Source organism: Aotus nancymaae, unplaced genomic scaffold, assembly GCF_030222135.1.
Source record: "Aotus nancymaae isolate 86718 unplaced genomic scaffold, 86718_ANA_hifiasm-v0.15.2.pri h1tg000053l, whole genome shotgun sequence".
Classification (NCBI taxonomy): Eukaryota; Metazoa; Chordata; class Mammalia; order Primates; family Aotidae; genus Aotus; species Aotus nancymaae.
In genome coordinates, this window is record NW_026988467.1 from 12,270,443 (window position 1) to 12,292,910 (window position 22,468).

Below are 22,468 nucleotides of genomic sequence, written 5' to 3' on the forward strand. Positions count from 1 at the left end.
TGGCATCTACGTGCTCAGGTGGCAGCAGCCGTGGTCTCTGCAAGGCTTCATGGGGACAGTGGCAGGTCAATACAGAGCGCTTCTCCCTTGGAAGTGACCTCCATTTGGCCGTGGCAGGTGTGGGACCATTCTCTGGGCATCTGATTTCTTTCCCACTGTGTGTGTGTGTGTGTGTGTGTGTGTGTGTGTGTGTGTGTGTGTGGCTCAAGCAAACACTCTGGTGTTTCCTAGACATGCAGACCCCTCACTGTCCACAAAGTCACCAAGATGGGTGGGGGTTAGACCAGGATACCCCTTTCCCCGGGGCCTGCTGGAGAACAGGGGGTTGGTTGGTTGTGTACCTGGATTTATTTTGCAGGGAGGGCTATAGAAATGAGTTCTTAATGGAAAATTTGAAATATGCTACTGCTATATTTAGATTGTTTTTCCTCGGGGTATAATTTACATACAGTAAAATACTCAGCTCTTAAGTGTACAGTTTGTGTTCAGTACGTTTTGATATTTGGGTGCGTGGCTGTTGATCAAGGCATCCACCCCTGATGGGCAGGTGGGCACAGTCCCTCCAAGCCTGGACTCCGCTCAGAGCCCCCCACGATTTCTGCCTCCCTCATTCTCTAGACTTGATGACTCAGCCTTCAACACATTCATCCCTGCTGTTTCATCCACCCTTCCTGGGCTGCGGAAGCCCAAAGGTCGGGGTTGTGCAGTTAGTGAGGCCAAGCCTTTTCCCCGGAAGATCGAGGAGGTTTGCCTTTTTCCGAAATGATGACCATGATGAGCTACATTTGACCCTCACGTCGAACCTTCCGGAGAATTTCCACTGAGAAATGGATTGCTTTGTTTAACGATTTACCACAGGCCTGAGAGACTGGCCTTGGCTCCATTTTCAGATAAGAGATCAGAGGTTGCTGGTCCACAGGTCAAATAGCTGGGAAGTGGGGGAGCCAAGGCTGAGCCCCAGCTGGCGGACCCCAAACCCGCGTGCCTGTCTCAGCACTGCAGTGTGTGCCTCCCAAGAACACGGCACGGAGCACGGGGCTGGGTGTCGGGTGTGAGCAGAACAGAGTCTCTGCCCTTGTGGAATGGACAGACTGGCTCCGTGGCCACACCCTTCTCCAGGGACTGCATGGGGACTGTCTTCGTGGAGGGTCAGGGCCACCATGCACGAAGTGGCTGACTCACTGATCCCCTGCTGAGGGGCACGCCTCCCTCCACTGGCATCCACCAAGCCAAGCCTGGTTGCTGCCGAGGCCCTGCTGGCTCGGGAAGCTCTTGTGTCACCCACAAACCTTGCTCCTCTCCTTCTGGATGGTGATAGTGTGGAAATTGAGGCTGGAGGTGCTGAAACCAGACCGTCTTGTGTCCAAACCCTGGCTCTTCACCCTGTGTGACCTTCGCCAAGCCATTTAACTCCTCTGAGCCTCAACTGCCCCGTCGATAAACCATGAATGATAATAACAGGATCTGCTTCTTGGAGTTATTGTGAGAATTAAACTAGATAAGGTAGAATATAGCAAAGCTTAGAGCCTATAACATGTGCTCAAGAAGTGTTAAGAAAGATGTAATTGTTATGATAATAGATGATAATCATAATATTGTCGTTACTGAGACCTTTGGCTTGGGGAGGCTGGCTTTACAAACCTGCAATTCACCAAGAGCCTTTGTGGTCTGAGGTTGCCTTCTGTTACAAGGTGGCCACTGTAGCTCTAGCCGTTAAGTCTACTTTCTAGGACAGAAGGTGGAGAAAGAGGTAAAGCCCTATTTTTGTAAGTAAGGGTCGGTCCTCCTAAGGGACTTTTTTTTGCATCTCACTGGCCAGAAGTGTGTCACATGGACAACCCTAGCTGCAAGGGAAGCTGGAAATTTGCATTTTTCTAAAGTGGGACTCACTGCTTTTGCAAACTAAAGCCGATGGGCTGCATTAGCACAAGAGTCTGCCCCAGCTCCCTTTGCCACCTGGTGTGGACCTTTCCTCTGAGTGGGCACACCACACCCCCTTTCCCTTGGGGAGGAGGCCCCTGGGGACCTGCTGTGTGGCCTGCCTGCTGGTCTGGTTGTCCCCCCGAGGGCAGCACCGTTGGTAACAGTCGGCTCCCTGGGGCAGGAGGGCCACCGTTTCCCAGGTAGTGTATACTTCCTGCCACCATGGCCAAGAGAACTCTGCTAAATCTATGGGTTTGGGGCCCCTCTGCCCAGGGGACTGAGGACACTGCAGTTACCCAGCGTCAGCAGAAAGGTACCCAGTCAATCTTTGGGCAAAGGCCAGGACAGTTTTCTTCAGAAACGATGACTCCTTCCTCAGTAGCTGCCTTGCCTTTGGCAAATAGCTTTCTCCTGTTGCTGGGTCACCAGCCTGAGGTATACCAGATGCTTAAGAAATACCATCTTCATCTCATGCCCTCTAGCCCGGGGCTGACAGGAGAGCTCCGTGCAATCATGGCAGCCGTCTAGATCGGCACTGTCCCCTACCCTAGCCACGTGGATGCACTGGAGTTGTGGCTAGAGAAACTGAGTTTTCCATTTTAATTAATTTATATGTAAGATAGTCACCTGTGCCTAGCAGGTGCCATCCTGAGCAGTACAGCTGTAGACCCCGCCCATAATGGGAGAAACACAAAATCTGTAGCATTCATCTAGACTCATAAAGAGTGGGTCCCTCTAAGGGTACCCATGTTGTAAAGGCCCAGAGAGAGACAGTGACTGGCCCAAGGTCACACAGCAAGGTAATAGTTCCTCTGAGGAAGAAACCCAAGTCTTCCAATGGCAGCTTTTTTTTTTTTTTTTGAGATGGAGTCTCACTCTGTCCCCAGGCTGGAGTGCAGTGGCACGATCTCGCCTCACTGCAACCTCTGCCTGCTGGGTTCAAGTGATTCTCCTGCCTCAGCCTCTGGAGTAGCTGGGATAACCACCCCTAGCTAATTTTTGTATTTTTAGTAGAGACGCGGTTTCACCATATTGGCCAGGATGGTCTCGATCTCTTGACCTCGTGATCCACCCACCTCGGCCTCCCAAAGTGCTGTGATTACAGGCGTGAGCCACCGCGCCCAGCCCCAACAGCAGCTTCTTTATTGTTTCTTCAGAAATGTGGTTGCTCCCTGCTGTGCAGAGGGGAAGGTGAGCTGTGGACACAGTGCTGCATGTACCAGGCACATGCAAGCGCCTCACACAGTCTCATTTATTTCCATCTCCCCCGTTTTACAGGTGAGGCAGCCGAGGCCCAGGGAGGAGAAGTGCCTGCCTGTGGTCCCAGAGCTGGTGAACTGAGAGGCTGTGCTCTTGGGCCTTAGGCTGTGATTGCGGTCCCAGGGTCACCTCCACTCCTGGAAGAGTCTGGGGCATGTGAGACCTGGGCTTCCACACCCAGCTGGGCAGGTGCAGTTAGCAAGCTCCGATAAGCGTCTCTCTTTCCATGGAGCTGTTTTTCCAGCCTGGTCTCTGAAGACTTGGCTCCTGCAGCTGCTGCACCTGGTGACCCGCCCTCCAGGTTCCCATCGGCTTGTTCACGGCTCGCCTGGAGCGGCGGGGCTTAGGCGTCAGGTACACCTGTTAGGAAGGTGCGTGCAGAAAAAAATCTGCCTTTGCCGCTGTTAGCCAAAGAGAAAGACACATGATGCCCAGCTCCACCTGGCTCTCTGCTCTCATCTGAGTGAGGGTGCAGAGAAGACTTTGGCAGACGCTTTCCAGTGCCTGCCCCGCCTCCCTCCTGTGCAGCGCTCAGGCACAGCCCGCTCCCTGGTTGCCCCATTTCATGGTGTCCAAATCCCCATGAGATAGGAGTAGCGCTGCTGGAATAAAACACAAGACGCCCAGTTACATTTGAATTTCAGATACGTGATGAATCAATTTTTAATGTAAGTATGTTTCCGTGCAGTAGTTAGGACATATACTGAAAACGATTTGTTGTTTATTTATCTGAAATTCAAATCTAACTGCGTGTCTAGGGGTGTTTGTTTGCCATGACTCTGTTTTGTTTTGCCTACTCTGGCAACCCTAAGTGGGTGGCATCCATGCAGCATTCATGACAACTGAGACCCAGAGAAGTGACACGAGGCTTGCACAAAGTCATGACGAGGGCCCGGCCAGGCCTGGGTTTGAAGCCAAGTCTCTTGGAATTCATTGCCTTCTTCCTGGACAACAGTAAACAGTCTTGGTGGCTTCCTCACGGTGGTTGGAGGAGACCCAGAAGTCACTTAAAAAAAAAAAAAGACTGGCGCTGTGGCTCACGCTAGTAATCCCAGCACTTTGGGAGGCCAAGGCAGGTGGATCGCCTGATGTCAGGAGTTTGAGACCAGCCTGGCCAACATGGTGAAACCTTGTCTCTACTAAAAAAAATTAGCTGAGAGGCAGGAGAATCACTTGAACCCTGGAGGCAGAGGTTGCAGTGAGCCGAGATCATGCCACTGCACTCCAGCCTGGGCAACAAGAGCAAAACTCCATCTCAAAAAAAAAAAAAAAATTAAACAAACAGAAACAAACCTGCCTCTTCTACCTGTGTGACAATGGACATACTGTTAGCAGTCACTTTATTGTGAAATAGACTCTTAGTGACAGCTGAGAGGGAACAGGGGCCCTGGTAAAATAAGAGATTGAAGAGTATTGATCAAGAGGAGAAAATTCTAGCCTTGGTGACCACTAGAGACTGTGAGCTGAGGCCTGAGCACTGAGGGGTGGTTGGGGTTGAGGGCTTTTATAATCCGACCTCTCCAGCCTTCCTCCTGTTCTTCCTCACCTGGCACCCATTTCCTGGTCACTCACGACCCTCCAGCTTTGCAGCCACCTCCTTCCCCAGTCCCATCCTCCAGGGCCCATCTGGAATGCCGCCAGCTTCTTGAAGGCGTCTGAGTGCTGCCAGCAGATGTGGCCCCTTCTGTGTTCTGTTTCTTCATGTGTACGTCTATTTGCTGGAGGCTTCTTGAGGCCAGGGGTCTTCCCTTCTCTCCCCTGGCCTGGAGTGTAGGTGAGCCCCAAATGTTTATCCGGAATGAGGCCAGGGGCAGGGCGCCAAGAGCAAACCTCCTACTTAGCAATTTTGCTGAGAGACTTGGACAGTTCCCGGGCTGCCTCCGCGGCATATGAGGTTTAGGGGTCCTTTGACGGTGGGGTCCAGGAACACTAGCTTCAGAGTGGGGCCTGTCTGGGGCATTCACCCAGTGCCCCTGTGTGTAGATGGGTGGGTGGAGCCATTGGAGAAACATTACCAAGTGCCCGTGACATGTCGCGCAGACACTGTTTCCAGCACTCGAGACCCCACAGTGACAGAGACAGGGCAGGATTTGTGACCGGGCTCTGCTCTCAGATCCTGTGTCCCCCGAGCACGCAGCTGGGAGGCGATGGAGCCTCTATGTCACTATGGGGTTTTGTCTGGGTTGCCTGCGTGCTGTTGACACTGGACGGGGCGGAGCTGCCTTAGGCCTCTTGAGTCTGTGACAGTGAGGCTGAGACAGACTGACGGGGAGGAAACCGTGAAGAGGGGAGAGGAGCTCTCTGGCAGGTCACAGCTCTGCAGAGGCCCTGAGGTGCGGTGAGTCTAGCGCTTTCCAGAACTGAGAGAAGCCGGCAGCCTGAAGGAGGCCTCAGACAGGGCCGAAGAGGCAGCTAACATGCTGGTGGGGCAGGGAGGCCGTTGGCACCAAATGACATGCGCCTTGCACCGCAGAGGTGCCCTCGGGCTTCTGTGAGGAGGAGGGACTCTGATTAGGAGTAGCTGGGAGGGCAGGGAGGTGCCCTGGGAGGCCTCCTCTCCTCACAGGGGTGGCTGGGCCCATCGAGGCGTCAGGAAGTGTTGTGAGGTGGAGGAGGAACGAATAGGGGCCGGAGTTGCCACCACCTTTTCCCAAGGCAGCTGATGGGAGAGAGGCGCCCCATCCTTAGGCCTCAGCCCTGCCCACCCTCTGCCTGCCCCTCCCCTGGACCTGGCTCTGCCCACTCAGCCTCAAGGCCAGAGGATTCCTAGGGGGTCCAGAAGGTTGTAGTGCCTTAAAGAGTGCCAGCAGGCACCGATGGCGAGGGTAGGGCATCTAAGAAAGGCAGTGAAACTGCACCCTATTTGTGTACATGGCATTCACAGAACACCTCTTGTATATGTACATGGAGCACTTCCTGTGTACATGGGGCACTTCCTGTGTACATGGAGCACTTCCTATGTACATGGAGCACTTCCTTTATGAAGAGGGCCACTTCCAATGCCCCCAAGGAGCCTTACAGCTGAAGAGGGTTGGACCCATTTAACAGATGCAGTGTCCGAGGCTCAGCAGGGAGGGACTTGTGCATCAGCCACCACATGCCTGGCTGTAGACCTGGTGACTCCAAAGCTATGCCCCAGCCACGCCCCTTCCATGACCCTCATGGGCAAGGACTGCACCAGACCTCCAGGGAGTGCACATCCCCTCTTACCAGCAGGGACGCTCCTGACTCTACCTGCATACGTCTGGGCCAGCCAGGGCTGCCCTTGGCCCCTCCCCAGGTCCGTCTGTGATGCGGAATGGCGGGACGGAGAAGGCAACCTAGGGAGGGGAGCAGCCTGTGCTGGGCGGCCAGTGCAAGGCTGGTGAATGTGGTGCCTTCATCTGTTTATTCTCGAGGGCAGCCAGGTGCCAGGTGCTGTTCTAGGCACAAGGATGTGGCTGTGGACAAAACAGACTCAAGTTCCTGCCCTCCTGGGCCTTACAGCCAACCTGTGGATAAACAGATCCATAGAGCACGACAAGTGCTGAGGAGTGTTGCAGAGAAAGAGCAAGGAGGAAGGAGGCCGGGGCGCAGGGAGTGGGGGTGCAGTGAGTGGGGGCGCAGGGAGTGGAGGCAGAGTGCGCTGAGCTTCCGCCACAGCAGTGATGCACACAGACAGCCCTGCACCCCTACTCGCCCCGGAGCCCACATTGAGTTTTGGAAGGAGACAGATAAATAGAGCATCACACAGGATGGCAAGAGAAAGCCCCTCCATGGAGGTGATGGGGAGTGGATGCTTGTATCACAATGAGGAGGTGGCCACAGGAAGAACTAGGAAAGGGCATTCAGGTGGAGGGCACTGCAGAGACAAAGGCCTTGTGCTGGAATGAGGGTGGCATATTGCAGAGAGAGGGACCAGTGTGACTGCAGGTGGGGAGAGGGAGAGGATGGAGGCAGAGGCCTGAGCCCAGCCAGGGCTGCCCCAGGTTCCTCTGTGATGTAAGATGAGGGAAGGGGAAGGCAGTGTGGGGAGGGGAGCAGCCCCTGCGGAGGATGGGGGCATCCTGGTGGCCAGCATGAGCTGGTGAGTGTGACACCTTCGTCTGTTCGTTCTTGAGGGGACCCGCTTAATGAATATTTCAGCGTGTCCTTCCAGCGTCTCCTAAGTGAGGTTTGCGTCTTCTCTTCATGTGCTTTTTTAAGAGTTACGCAGAGGTACCCGCAGCCTGGCTCCTGTACACAGCCTGATGCCCCGCCCTGCTTGCTGCCCCCAGTGCCGCTTGGCAGTTCTCTTTCTCCATTGCCCAGGTGAGCTGTCCTGGGCATGGGTGTGTCTATCCACCCGCAGGACTGAGAAGCTGACAATACCTCGGTTGTCACGTCTCTCACTCCGGGAGGGCGGCGCACGTTCTGGGTCCCTTCCCGAGGCATCCCAGGGCCCAGGAGACACCGAGTTCTCCTTGGCCCCATTCCTGGGGCCTCCCTGTATGCGGGGTTGATTTGAGTGCTGCAGAAACCTCTGCCCACAGTGTCACCTTGTCACTGCTCATTAGACCCTATTTTCCTGCAAGACACTCAGGTGCAAATGCACAAGTTTCTACACAGTACTGAGCTCCTGGAGGTTATGTGCTTTGCAAAATGTGTTGAATATTCCTTTTTATGGCTGTTTCCCAAACGTGAGACTGGGAGCCCAGGCTGCAGAGTTAGCCGGACCTTGGTTCAAATCCCAGCTCTGCCCCGTACTAATTTTATGACCACCTGAAGTTACTTAATCTCTCTGGGCCTCGATATCCTCATTTGTAAAATGGGGTTATGATGGTCCCTGTCTCTGAAGGTTTTGGTGGATTAAATGAGATAATGTATATAAAACTGAACTCAGCATGCTACTGGCTTGTGGTTATGATGCTAATTCCTACAACCATTGGCCACGAGAGTGGACACTCTGAGTGCAGGGACAGTGGCAGTGGAGTCCTCGAGTGGTCGGGGGGGTGTCTCACGAGGTGTGCTCTGCAGACTGTGGGTGGGGCCTAGAATTAGCACTGGGGCTCTTTGGAATAAGGTAGTGGCTTCAAGGGCTTCTCCTCCCTCCACACGTGTAGGAAAGGCCCTGAATGCAAAGCAAATGAAAAAGCCAAAGCAACCTCACACCATCCCCAGAAAAAGCGAGTGAGCAGCCGCCGACAGTCCTGTCCTCTAACCCTGTGCCCTTCTTCCCTAGTGCTCCTGCGGGAAGAGGTGTCGCGGCTCCAGGAGGAAGTTCACCTTCTCCGGCAGATGAAGGAGATGTTGGCAAAGGACCTGGAGGAGTCACAGGGCGGCAAGTCCTCCGAGGTCCTCTCGGCCACCGAGCTCAGGGTCCAGCTGGCCCAGAAGGAGCAGGAGCTAGCCAGAGCCAAAGAAGCCTTGCAGGGTGAGTGATGAGCCAGCGGCGGGTCTCTCACTGGGGGCTTAGGCCCCAGGGATCCAGAGTCCTCCCCATGCGGGGAAGTGATGCGGATGGACAGAGGGGTCTCCCAGCACCCACCTCCAGCCACAGCTACCCCGCCCCTTCTTCAGGTGGAATTCTGCATCTTGTGGGGTGGGTGCCAGATGTCATTCCTCCTCCAGTGTGACTGTCACACACTGTCCATATGGCTGGATGTGGGGTATGTCCCTCTGAGGTGTGAATGGCAGGCGGGCATCTTGGCTGGACCAGGACGCTGGCCCAGCAGCTGGGTCTCTCTTATCCAGCACCCTCGGGGTCCTTCCGTGCCTCCGCTCAGGGCACAGTGTGGATGTGCTGGTTTCTCTGCTGGAGGACATGTCTCTGCAAGAGGACCAGGCGGTCCTCTTGCTCACATGGTGGGCTCTCCTGGGCCTGGAGGAAGCAGTTGGAAGTTGACATGGTGTAGACTCCAGAGGGTCTTTTGAAGACAAGGACCACAGATCCATAACTACCACGGGGCTGGTGTGTCTTCAGCCATAAGTTGCTTTAGGAGATGAGGAAACCGGTGGCCACGTGCTCAGCCTCGTTTCTCTGGAGGGACCCACATCCCTCTCCCCCGGGAGGCACCTGCCCACGCTTCGTAGGGCTGGAAGAAGGGTTATTTGAGGGCCTCAAAGGGTTATTTGAGAAAGGCTGGAAGCCATCATGTAACCCGTCAGTGGACTCCACAGTGCTTGGAGAGCATAGGCCTGAAACATCAGGGGAGAACTTAGCCTCAGGGGTCTGCATTGATTCTATTAGGCCCCCTTAGGGTCTTTGCTTCTTTTAGAAAAGACAATAAATCTTTGCAACCTGCTTTCCACTTACCATTCACTAGAACAGTGAATCCTCTTTAAAAATTTTGTTTCTGAAGCTAAAGCGGGTTTATTGATTAGATTAATACTATGCTGCTGTAACAAAGATAACCCGAAACATAGAGGCTTAAAGAATCTGTTTCTTCCTTAACCACCCACCCCACAGTGAGCATTTGAGGCTGGTTGGGTGTATGTGTTCCCCTTGGTCCTTTGCAAGAGCTTGGTCATGTGACCATTCCTAGATGCAGAGGGTTCTGGGAAATGTAGTTTCTAGCTGGGTGGCCTTGTCCCAGATAGGACTCTTAACAGGGTAAAGGGGAGAATGGATTTTGCTGGACTATTAATCGGCTCGGTCAGAGCCAATTCCCTGACAAGAGGTGTGATATGGGCAGCGGGCCAAGAAGGCTATCTGTCCAGTGCCCAGCTGACCATCCTCCAGGAAGTCTGGGAAATCCTCGACTGAGGGTGAGCCTTGTATTCACAGTGTCACAGCACTCTTGACACGCGGGTCTTTTCAGCAATTCATGCTGCTCTCCAAGGCAGGTAGATGACCCTCTTCTCCTAGGGTTTTGTTTCTGGTGGGGTCATGGTGGCAGCATGTGGGGTGGTCTTTTGAAGCTGCAATAGACATTGGGGTGCATTGTGGCCCAGCGGACACATGCTTGGGAAGTCATTTTGCCAAGTAGGCACACTTTGCCTCTATGCAGCCATCCGGCCATCTAGGCAGATCTGTGTGAGCCTCCCTCCATGCCAACTCCCAGGGTTCTGTAATATCCCTTCCTCTTCTCAGGATGGAGGCAGCACCCACTCCGTGTCCTGGGGACAAGACGCTGACCTCCACGTCTTTTAGCAGGGACAGGATTCTCACCCCTGTGTGCTCTTCTGACCTGCAAGGAGGAGAAAAACCTTCCTTAGCTGTTCCTGGGCCTAAAAGGGATGGGCAGGGGGTTAAGCAGAAGCTCCCTTACCCCACCACCCCCAGCTCCTTGGATATACAACCCAGCCTCTCCAAACCTCAGTTTCCTAATCTGAGGAATGGGACATTAACAGTGGCTTTGCGGGAGGTTGTGAGAATGAAACGAGGTAATGTCTAGAAAGGTGATGGATAGTTCCTGCTGTTAGCGTCATGTACATCCTTCTCCCTTTAGCCCACAGGCCACAGAGCTGTACAGACTATCCTTCCTAACTGTGTGCTGTAAGATTTCTTACCCACCACCACAGATCTTTGGCCTTGCCCAGGGAGGCAGATCTGCCCCTTTGTAGGAGTATTAATATAAGCAACAAGGACTTGTCAGTATTCATGAAAAGGAAGCTTTATTGAGCACCTACCGGGTGCCAGCTCTGTTCTAAGCACGTGATACACCATTCACCTCAGTCCTGCCAGGAGCTAGAAACCCCATTTCTCAGGTGGAGACACCTGAATGAGGTTCAAGGAGAATAAATTACTTGACCAAGGTGACAGAGCTAATTAGCGGAAGAAGCAGAGACTTTCCTGCTGCAGAGACTCCTCATCTTCCCTCTGGGTGTGGTCGCGGGGAAGGAAGTTGGCCCAGATGCGAGAGATAGAAGCGATTCTTACTTCAGTGGATATGACAGCAGACTCAAGTCAGATCTGGGCTTGAATCTCAGCTCTACCACGTATTAGCTCTGTGAGCTAGGATGCATTCTTTTGTTTTTACTTTTTTATTTTACTTTAAGTTCTGGGATACATGTGCAGAACGTGCAGGTTTGTTGCATACGTATACATGTGCCATGGTGGTGTGCCTCACCCATCAACTTGTCATCTAGGTTTTAAGCCCTGCATACATTAGGTGTTTGTCCTAATGCTCTCCCTCCCCTTCCCCCGACCCCCCGACAGACCCCGGTGTGTGATGTTCCCCTCCCTGTGTCCATATGTTCTCACTGTCCAACTCCCACTTATGAGTGAGACCATGCGGTGTTTGGTTTTCTGTTCTTGTGTCAGTTTACTGAGAATGATGGTTTCCAGCTTCATCCATGTCCCTGCAAAGGACATGAACTCATTCCTTTTTTTAATGGCTGCACAATATTCCATGGTGGGTATGTGCCACATTTTCTTTATCCAGTCTATCTTTGATGGGTATTTGGGTTGGTTCCAAGTCTTTGCTATTGTAAATAGTGCCACAATAAACATACGTGTGTATGTGTCTTTATAGCAGAATGATTTATAATCCTTTGGGGATATATCCAGTAATGGGATTGCTGGGTCAAATGGTATTTCTGGTTATAGAGCTTGGATGCATTCTTTAACCTCCCAGCATCGTGGTTCCTTTGCTGAGGGTAATGGTAACAATGCCTGTTTTTCCTATAATTGGGACTAATAAACAGTAGCTACTTCACACAGTTGTTGTGAAGATGGAGGAATAAATTGCATGGCCTGGTGTGTAGTGCCATTAGTGCCAATACTGAGATCTGCTTGGAGATGTTGCCTGTCTGACTCTCATGAGGGGTGGCCCAGACCTCAGACTCCCCTGAGTCCATCCAAACTCAAGGTAGCTGCATTCCTGAAAGGCAGTGAGATGGGCACCTTCGGCCGCCACGAGCATCCTGCCTGGAATTCTACAAAGTCATAAATAAGAGGCTTCACCAGCCACAGCACATGGTGAGTAAATTGCAGACAGATGTGGGCAGAAGGAGTCCAGGGCATGGAAAGGGATTTATATGCCCATAACGAGGAGAGGGAGAATAAACGTACAGGCCGAGCAAGCAGCAGACGTTGGGCAACACTTGTTAACATCCAGTGTCCCCAGTGTGGGAAAAAGCAAAGCCCCCAAAGGCCTGCACCCCGGCAGATTCCCTCTCCAGCCAACTCCCCCGCCGTCTCTGTGTTTGAATGAGACCCACAATCTCTAGCTCACGAGAGGAATAGAACTCAAGCAGGCACCTAAAACGTTAGTCTGCAGTTGCAACACCAAAGCAATGAAGAGAATCTTGTTTGGGGAAAATGGGGGCTGAGAAGATTCCTTTGTTTCTTTGGAAATGAGTGTGGGAATGTTTGGTTTTGGATTTTGGTCTCATCGTGAGCTTAAAGGCAGAAGCCTGAATGATTGCTTAAGATACATATATATATATATTTTGAGACAGGGTCTCACACTCTGTCATCCAGGTTTGGAGTGCACTGTTGCAATCTCAGCTCACTGCAACTTCCACCCTTCCAGGCTCAAACGAGCCTCCCACCTCAGCCTCCAGAGTAGCTGGAACTATAGGCACACGCCACCATGCCTGGCTAATTTTTGTATTTTTTTGTAGAGACAGAGTCTTGCCCTGTTGCTCAGGCTGGTTAACACCTGGGCTCAAGCAATCCACCCAGGCTGGCTTTAAAAAGCGCTGGGATTACAGGCATGAGCCCCAAGCCCAGCTCATCAATGGTATCATCTTATGTATAAACTGCATGAGCCCTGCCCAGCACATGTGGTAAGCATGTAGCCCAGGGGACCCCTCTGGGGGGTGTCTGTTGATTTCCTCAGGCTTCTTCAATTTCATGATTTCTCCGTGAATCAAGGCAGCACAGAAACAATGAGAGTGAAAATTTGCTTCGTTCCTGTTTAAATCTCTTAACAGCATGTCAAGCGTTTTGAGCGTGTTCCCACAACAATAAATACTCTCTGAAACATAATTTTTAATGACTACATAATGTTGTACCAAATGGAGATACCATAATTTATTTAGTCATTTCCCTATTATTAGACATTTAAATTGGTTCCACTTTTTTCTTTTTTTTTTTTTGCCATTATATAACACTGCCATAAAGATCTGTATATGTAAATCTGTTTACTATCATAAGACACCATTTCTTTTTTTTTTTTTTTTTTTTTGAGATGGAGTCTCACTCTGTAGCCCAGGCTGGAGTGCAGTGGTGCAATCTTGGCTCACTGCAACCTCCGCCTCCCAGGTCCCGGTTCAAGCAATTCTCCTACCTCAGCTTCCCAAGTAGCTGGGATTACAGGCACGAACCACCATGCCCAGCTAATTTTTGTATTTTTTAGTAGAGATGGGATTTCACTGTGTTGGCCAGTCTGGTCTTGAACTCCTGATCTTGTGATCCACCTACTTCGGCCTCCCAAAGTGCTGCGATTACAGGCGTGAGCCACCCCGCCCGGCCAAGACAGCATTTCTTAAACTTCTCAGTCTCAGGACCACTTTACACCTTTACAAAATTGAAGACACCAAGAAGGTTTTGTTAGATCTATTAGTATTTAATGTTTTCAAAATTAAAACTAGAGAAAGTATGTAAATCTTCAGTAATTTGTTTTAAAATCATCATAATAAATTCATTATATGTTAACGTAAGTACGGGATTTTTTTTCTTTTCTTTTTTTCTGATAGTCTTACTCTGTTACCCAAGCTGGAATGCAGGGCCATGATCTCAGCTTACTGCAACCCCCGCTTCCCGGGTTCAAGTGATTCTTGTGCCTCAGCCTTTCAAGTAGCTGGGATTACAGGTACACGCCACCACGCCTGGCTAATTTTTGTATTTAGTAGGGATTTTTATATTTAGTAGGGATTTCACCATGTTGCCCAGGCTGGTCTGGAACTCTTGATCTTAAGTGATCTGCCCACCTTGGCCTCCCAAAGTGCTGGGATTACAGGTATGAGCCACCATGCCTGGCCAATACAGTTGTCTTTTAATGAGAAGTAACTGTATTTTCCTGAACAGATTTGAGTGAGAAGAGCAGCGTTGTTTTTTAAACATTTTTGTAAAATTCACTGGTGTCTGGCTTCATAGCAGAGTGCTGAATTCTCATCTCTGCTCTGTGTGTCTAGAGTGATCTGTTATTTTGGTTGAAAATCTGGCAGTTATGTATTAATAGTTGGAAAAGGAAGGATATTAATTGCCTTGTTAGATAATTGTGGGTGCTCTTTGATAACATGCTGAAACTCAGGGGTAGTTTCTTAAAAGTTCGTTGCAGTGTAGCATCTGAAAGCTAATCCTTTGTACTCTGCTGTGTTAAAATCTACTGGTCTAATTTGCACTTCGAAATGGGTATTTTACCCACATATTTTTTTTTTTTGAGATGGAGTCTTGCTTTGTCTTGCCCAGGCTGGAGTGCAGTGGCGCAATCTCGGCTCACTGCAACCTCTGCCTCCTGGGTTCAAGCAATTCTCTGGTCTCAGCCTCCCAAGTAGCTGAGACTACAGGCATGCGCCACCACACCCAGCTAATTTTGTATTTTTAGTAAAGACCAGGTTTCACCATGTTGGCCAGGCTGGTCTCGAACTCCTGACCTCAGGTGATCCTCCCACCTCAGCCTCCCAGAGTGCTGGGATTACAGGCGTGAGCCACTGCCCCCGGCCCCCACATATGTATTACTGGGGGGAAGTAGCTTGAACAAAGGCTAGAAGACTGGTCTGTGCATGAAGGTGGGAAGGGATACCTGATGTTGAGCTTTGCTGCAGGCAGATGGTGGGAGATGGTCACGTGAACTCGAGGGTCACACCGGAAGCTCAGGGACCTTGGAGTTTTGAGCAGGAGTCACTATGTGAAGTGTGGTGTTTCAGGATGCCCCCATTTCCCTCTCCCTCCCTTTGCAGCCTGATTGCTGTCCTTCTGGCACGTGGTGGTGTGGTTACATCCGTGTGGCTTCTGGATGTGCCTGTGGTGTCACCTCCCTTCTGTCCCCACAAGGTCTCTGCATTTGGACTTTATTCTCCCTCAGCCTCCAGATGGTCACTCTTCCTCCCGGTCCAGGTTCAGTCTCCGCATTCTCTAGGCAGCTTTCTGGATGAGCTTCCCTGCCTGATGGGCTCAGGGCCAGTCATTGGCAGAATAATGATGTCCCCCTCTCCCAAAGATGTCCACAGCCTAACTCCTAGGACCTATGAATGAGTTAGGTCACATGGCAAAGGGGAACGAAGGTTGCCAACCAGATGTCCCAGAGACTCTGCCAATCAGAGTCTCCGGTGGACCCACTCCATCACAAGGGTCCTTGAAAGTAGAAAGGGAGGCAGAAGAGTGAGTCAGAGGAGATGTGACCCGAGGAGCAGAGGCCAGAGGGATTCAATGTGGGGCCTTAACACATTGCTGCTGACTTTGAAGACACAGGAAGGGGCTGCAAGCCAAGGAATGCAGGTGACCTCTAGAAGCTGGGAAAGGCAAGGAAACAGACTCTCCCCAGAGCCTCTGGAAGAAACGCAGCCCTGCCAACACCAGGGTTTAGTCCAGTGACACCCATTTTAGACCTGTGACCTCCAGAGCCACTATACGAAAATTAATTTGTATTATGTTAGGCCAGCAGTCCCCAACCTTTTGGGCCCTGGGGACGGGTTTCATGGAAGACAGTTTTTCCACAGACTGGCGCCCGGGGTTGGGGATGGTTTTGGGATGACTGCAGTGCATTACATGCATTACATTTCCTGTGCACTTTATTTCCATTATTATTACATTGTAATATATAATTAGATAATTATGCGATTCACCCTAACGTAGCATCAGTGGGAGCCCTGAGCTCATGCTCCTGCACCTAGATGGTCCCATTAGGGGTGATGGGACACAGTGACAGAGCATCAGAATGATCTGATTTCCTTCGATTCTCCTAAGGAGCAAGCAACCTAGATCCCTGGCACGTGCACAATAGGGTTCACGCCCCTATGAGAATCTAATGCCATCACTGCTGATCGGACAGGAGGTGGAGCTCAGGTGGGAATGTAAGCGATGGGGAGCAGCTGTAAATACAGATGAAACATCATTCGCCCCTCACCACCTACTCTTCTCTTCCTAAGAGGCCAGGGACCGGTGCCAGTCCATGGCCTGGGGCTTGGGGACCCCGTGGGAAGCCACTGCATTGTGGTACTTTGTTACAACAAGGATAGGAAACAAACCAGGCCCTCTCTTTCCCTGGACTTGGCAGCCCTAAATGTTGCCCTCTCTCAGGACTTAGGACATGGAGGGTCGTCTGTTTCCTTTAGAGACCCCTGCGTGGCACTGCAGCCAGCACAGGGCTGGTGTAGTTAGCTGACACTGAGTATGAAGAACAAAGGACACCAAGTTTCCTCTCCTAACTGGAAGGACTGAGGCCTGTGGGGGCCTTTTCCCTGCCACAGAGTGAGTCACCCGCTCTACACTGAGCTCCTGGAAGAAACACAACTTTATTATCGAATTTGCTCATTCACCAAATGTTCCCTGAAAAAATTCCCTACGCTAGAACCTGTGGCAATGCCTGTGGTTCAGAGAATTCCAGGCCCTGCTCAGAGTCTAGCGACATGCCTGGAACCTGCGACAAGCTCAGCGCACATTAGTTGAACCCTATTTTTTCAAGGCCCATAGATGGGAATCTATCCTGTGGGCATTCCTGCTTCAAGGAGTTCTAGGCTGCAGAGACTGCCTTAAGCCGAGCGGGGCTGGCGGGGCTGGGGGACTAAAGCTGCCAGCAGGTACAGCCGTCTCCTGGCTGCCTTTGCAGATGCCACCAGACCTGCAGACAGTGGGGTAGTAGGTGGCCAGAGAGGCTGTTGAATTGAACGATGTGTCATCCATGCTGGGGCGGCCGTGCCCACTTGCTTTCTCAGACACACATCCTTGTCACCACAGCGCTGTGTGGGTTTGAAAAGCCGCTTGATGTTTCCTGCGTCCCTTCCCACATCCGCACTCCATTCTTAGCCTCCTTCCTTCCATCAAAGACGCGTTCATCTTCCATGCAGTTTATCACCCGGGTTTGGATGTGTGTGTTCTTCTTCAGAAATTCATATGCTTGAAGCCGCTGCTGTCTCTTTAGCGTGGTGACTCTCGGGGCCGCTGCAGGGGGCCCACCCTGAGCCAGCCCTTCCGTCCCACAGCCCTGACGTATAAGACTCTTTGCTGGTAAATCTCGGAACTCAGTGGAAGCTTCCAAAAAGTTTAACTCTACAGAAAGAATGTCTTCTTAACACACTACCGGCTGCTTTGAAATATTGTTAACAGATCCCCCTTAAATGCTTCTTAGACTCCACGTTTTGATCCAGTTGCTAGTAATTGATGGTTCAGTGGAAGAAGTGCCCAGAGTCTGCTGTTCTCTTACAGCTACCACTGGACGTGCTTTCAGCACCTAACCCTGGCTGCTTCAGAGGGCGGCTAGATTCCTAAAAAGAACCCCTGCTCTCATGCAAAAGTACTTTTTATTTTATTTTATATTATTTTTTTTTGGAGGGACAGAGTCTCACTCTGTCGCCTAGGCTGGAGTGCAGTGGCATGACCTTGGCTCACTGCAACCTCTACCTCCCAGGTTCAAGCGATTCTCCTTCCTCAGCCCCCTGAGTAGCTGGGATTACAGGCCCCCCGCCACCACACCCAGCTGATTTTTGCATTTTTATTAGAGTTTCACTGTGTTGGCCAGGCTGGTCTTGAACTCCTGACCTCAAGTGATCCGCCTGCCTCTGCCTCCCAAAGTGCTGGGATTACAGACATGAGCCACAGCGCCTGGCCCACAAGTACTTTTTAAAAATAATTAATAATCATCATCATTTAATTTGAGAGTAGTTTGAAGTTTACAGAAAAGTTGCAAAGACAGTGAAGGGTGTTCCTGTACACCCAGTTTCCCGGTGAAGATCCTTCAATTACCTTCAGCAAGTGCCTTAAAGCCATCTCCTGTGTCATGTTTGCTGATGTCTCATTGGCCAAAGCAAGTCACCTGACCAAGCCCCGGATCACGTGGGCGGAGCTCTGCAAGGCTGGGCTCCTTGGCAGCCCTGTGACTATCACAGTCCAACACAGAGATCCTTTTAAATAGAATCGTTTCCAGAACCTGCCCTAGAGCCTGGGGTTCTGGTGACTGACAATCAACACATTGCAGCAAACTTTGGCCCCCTTGCTCTTTATGCAGTAGGATTTTTTGCACCCGAGGGACTGATGTCCTGGTCCTCATCTGGGGTTTTTAGCACTGAGTCCTTGACCGTCTGTGAGCTGGGCAGGCAGCCAGGACAGTGCCTTGCCCCCAGGTATCCCCCCACACAGCCTCCCTAACATGTGCCCTTTCCGGAGTCTGCTTAAACACTTGGATCAACTTCTTAGTAGATTCCGTGATGTCTTAAGGTTCTAATTATGGAAATCTTCCATTTATCCTGAGAACAACGGAAAGGCTGGTCTGTTTGCAAATGCACAGACACCCTCGAGGACTCACCCACGCCCATCTGATACTTGTTTTGGAAACATTTACCAGAGCTCAGCTCTTCTGTGTTCTGGGGAGGGGAGATGAAGCCCATCTTGTAGTTGGGAAGACTGAGATGTGAACACATACTGCCTCGCTTTTGGGGGATAAACACGTCAGCTAGCGTGTATAGCATTTGGAATTTGCCAGGCACTCTATTCATTCCTTTGCCTGCATGAGTCATTGATCCGCCCAAAAACCCTTGTTAGATGGGCAGTGTTTGTTAGCCTCAGTTTTCCCATCTACAAAATGGGAATGAGAGAGGTTAAGAAATTCTTCTAAGGCCTTCTAGCTAGTAGATTTTGGAGCCAAAGCTTGTTCCCTAGTGAGTCTATTTTACAAAACAGTAAACTTCATAGATATTTAGCAGATACTTCTTTGATTCTGAGGTTCTCAGGGGTGATCCCCACAGCAGAAAAGAGGAAAAGACTGAAATAGGGAAGAGAGGAGAGAGAGGGGAGGTTCTGGATGTGGGTGTCATTCAGAGGCCCCTTTCCCTGGAGCACCAGGATTTGTAACGCATTCTCAGTCTTTGTTCTGGAAATGGTCCCAGAGTAAAGAGCTGCAAGGCTGCTCTCTTGGCCACACCAGAAGGAGGTTTTCTTCCCCCTGTAGCGCATTGAGCACACTCCAGCCCCGGAAATGCCAGTGGTCTCGGCTGCAGCAGAGACTGTCTTTACGGTGGGAACAGAAGCTGCACCCGCTAATCCTCAGCTTTTAATTAATCCACCCCTGCCCCGCCCCTTCCCAGGAAACGTCAGAGACGGCTCCCGCAGAATGGAGGATGGGACTCTCTGTGCGTCAAGCCAGGCTCTCCAAATGCCTTTCAGAAGGCCTTGCCCAAGACTCCATTACATTTTGCTTGGAGCATGGCATCCATCACTGTGCAGGTCCTCATGCCTACCTGGCCATGACAGGGTCAGGACATGACCTTGAAAACGTGGCAAGAAAATGAAAGCCACATTGGCCCCATCCCAGGAGAACTTTGGTGTGAGCGGGGGAGGGTCATCTTCGGAGTTGACCTGGGAGGCGGTGCAGGGCGCTCCTGCTCTGCAGTGCCCAAGCTTCGCTCAGTTGAGCACAGGTCCGAGGAGGCTGCGGACACATATAGGGTTAGGTCTGGCACAGGCCTCGACCCTGATTCGCCTCAGCCCTGGTGGTTCCCAGGGGAATGTGAAGTCCTGACCTCAGATACGGAATTTGGGGATGAGCCTTTTTTTTTTGAGATGGAGTCTCACTCTTGTCACCTAGGCTGGAGTGTAGTGGCACAGTCTCGGCTCACTACAGCCTCTGCCTCCTGGGTTCCAGTGAGTCTCCTGCCTCAGCCTCCTGAGTAGCTGGGATTATAGGCACCCACCACCACACCCATCTAATTTTTGCATTTTTAGTAGAGACAGGGTTTCACCATGTTGGCCAGGCTGGTCTTGAACTCCTGATCTCAAGTGAGTCACCTGCCTCGGCCTCCCAAAGTGCTGGGATTACAGGTGTGAGCCACCATGCCCAGCCATGAGGTCTTTTTGCAGAGCAGTCCCCGCTCATGGTCAGTCAGCAAAGGAGGTAGCAGGGCTTTGGGGCATTGAATGCAACACAGGAGGAGGATGTGTGGAGAACGGGGACTGCAGTTTCACTGAGATTTAGCAGAACGTATCGTGTACCTCCCAGAGCCCGCCCTATCCTGAGCATGCCATATGCCTTTTCTTTACATTATCCCCAGAACAACCCTATGACATAGGTGGGTCACCCTGACTTTACAGTTGGGGAAACTGAGGCTCCAAGATCATACAGGACACAAGTCTCTGCATTTGGACTTGAAGCTCTGTGTCTGACACAGATCTGTCACCACGGCACCAGTGCTAGTTTTCCATCAGTAGACATCGTTTTAATGTTACTGAAATATTACTAGAATCCCACTCACTCGTTCATTCAACAGATACTAGTTTAAGTCCTGCTGTTTATCAGGCGTTGTTCTGGGCGCTTGGGGTGTATTTGTGAGCAGAATTGACAAAGATCTATTTCTTGTGGAGATTACATTCTAGAAAGATGCACCAGTTACTACTGCTGTGTAACAAACTGCCTGTAAATCTCAGTGGCGTAAAGCAACCACTGTTTTTCTTATATCTCATGATCTTGTGAATCAGGGATTTGGCAGGGCTCAGCTAGGCGATTCTTAGGTTCTCTGTGGAGTCAGTGGGGGTCCTTCCATGCTCTGCCTCTGGACGACCCAAGATGGCTTCACTCACATATCTGGTGCCATGGCAGGATGGCTGGGCTCAGCTGGGTCCAATAACCACATGCCCATTTGCAGCCCCTTCAGCATGGTAGTCAGACTTTCTGCATGGAAGCTCAGGGCTCCCACAGAGAGGGCTCCAGGAAACCAGATGCAAGCTGCCAGGCTTCTTAGGACCTAGTCTCAGGAGTCACTTAGCATCACTTCCGCCACATTCTGTTGGTGACAGGCCAGCCAGACACCGCTCTATAAAAGGTGTGTGGCATGAGAGATACATTTGTGTCCATCTTTGCAAAAATACTGTCTGCCATGGGGGGAAGGGAGAAGGCAAACAAACAATATAGCAAAAAGTAAATCGTATGCTGTTAGGGGATTGTAAGTACTACGAAGATTTTAAAGTAGGGTGAGATCGGACCCAGCTGCTCCACTGCTGGGCGTCTACTCACTAGGAAAATATACATCCATACAAAGACTTGTACGTACATGGTTGTAGTAGATTATTTGTAATAACCAAAAACTGGAATCGGCCCAAAGGCTCATCAACAGATAAAAAAATAAACAAACTGATAACATTGTACAATGGAATCCTACTCGGTAATAAAGCAACAAACTGTGGATACATAGAACATAGAGAGATCTCAATTCTACTGAGCGACAGAGTCCAGAGCGAAATGTATATACGCTACGATTCCATTTAAGGAGACTAGAGAAGCCACGCTCATCCACAGGGACAGAAAGATCCTGGAGGAACGTGGGCTAATTGCAGAGAGCAGGCAGAAACTGGGCGATGGTACGTTCACTGTCTCGATTGTGGTGCTGGTTTTGCGGGTGTGTACCTATGTCAGATCATGTCAAATGGCACGTATTAAATGTGTACAGTTTATTGTATTTTATTTAAAACCAAGAAAGCTGTTTTTTAGAAGGAGGTAAGGTGGATTTGGAGTTCCGGGGATAGAGCATTGTAGGGCGAGGAGCATTTCAGAACCCCATAAGCCACATCACTGGGTGGCTTCTGGCTTTGCCTTCTTTCCCTGTGTGCTGGCCTCAGCAGGTCACAGAGGGGACCCGGCCCCAGATGGGCAGAGTCCTTGGAGTCAGGCGGACCATGCCAGTCAGCTCCTGGGTGAAGGAAAGAGCGGAGAGGCTGCAGAGTCCTGTCCTGTTGAGAGGCCCCAGCACCAGGGCTCCTGGTCTCGCATTCCAGGAACAGGCAGAGACCAGCGAGGTCCAAAGCTGGTGTGCTGTGGCTTGAACTCCTGCCCAACTTTCTAAATAGCTCTGACCACCTGGGCCAGCCAGAGGCTGAGACATAAGCTGCTGATAGCCAGGCAAGCTGAACCGGCATTCATGCCCAGAGCCTGATGTGTGGGCAGGAGGACAGGAATTTTTCTTGGCACCCAGCTAAAAAATCAGACCAACTTAGAGAGGAACATTCTAATTCAGCTTGGGGCCTGATGCTATGGCTAAGAAAAGACCAAGATTAAAATTCAGTGTCTCCATGAATGTAGTTTTTTAATTGCCAGGCGCGGTGGTTCACACCTGTAATCCCAGCACTTTGGGAGGCCGAGGCGGGCCGATCACCTGAGGTCGGGAGTTCGAGACTAGCCTGATCAACATGCAGAAACCTCGTCTCTACTAAAAATACAAAAAACTAGCTGGG

The 22,468-nt window shown here is 51.1% G+C and overlaps 1 protein-coding gene across 5 annotated transcripts in view; it reads left to right on the forward strand.

Annotated features, from left to right (window-relative positions):
* KAZN (kazrin, periplakin interacting protein) overlaps positions 1-22,468 on the forward strand; it is a 1,270,084-nt gene that overhangs the window by 1,103,886 nt on the left and 143,730 nt on the right. For 4 of the 5 annotated variants that reach the window (XM_064363326.1, XM_064363330.1, XM_064363329.1 and 1 more), the window contains one exon: positions 8,384-8,575. In XM_064363326.1, the coding sequence (XP_064219396.1) occupies positions 8,384-8,575 (192 nt within the window). Of the gene's footprint in view, positions 1-5,457; positions 5,517-8,383; positions 8,576-22,468 lie in introns of those variants that run through there. The other variant, XM_064363327.1, reaches the window with a different exon arrangement.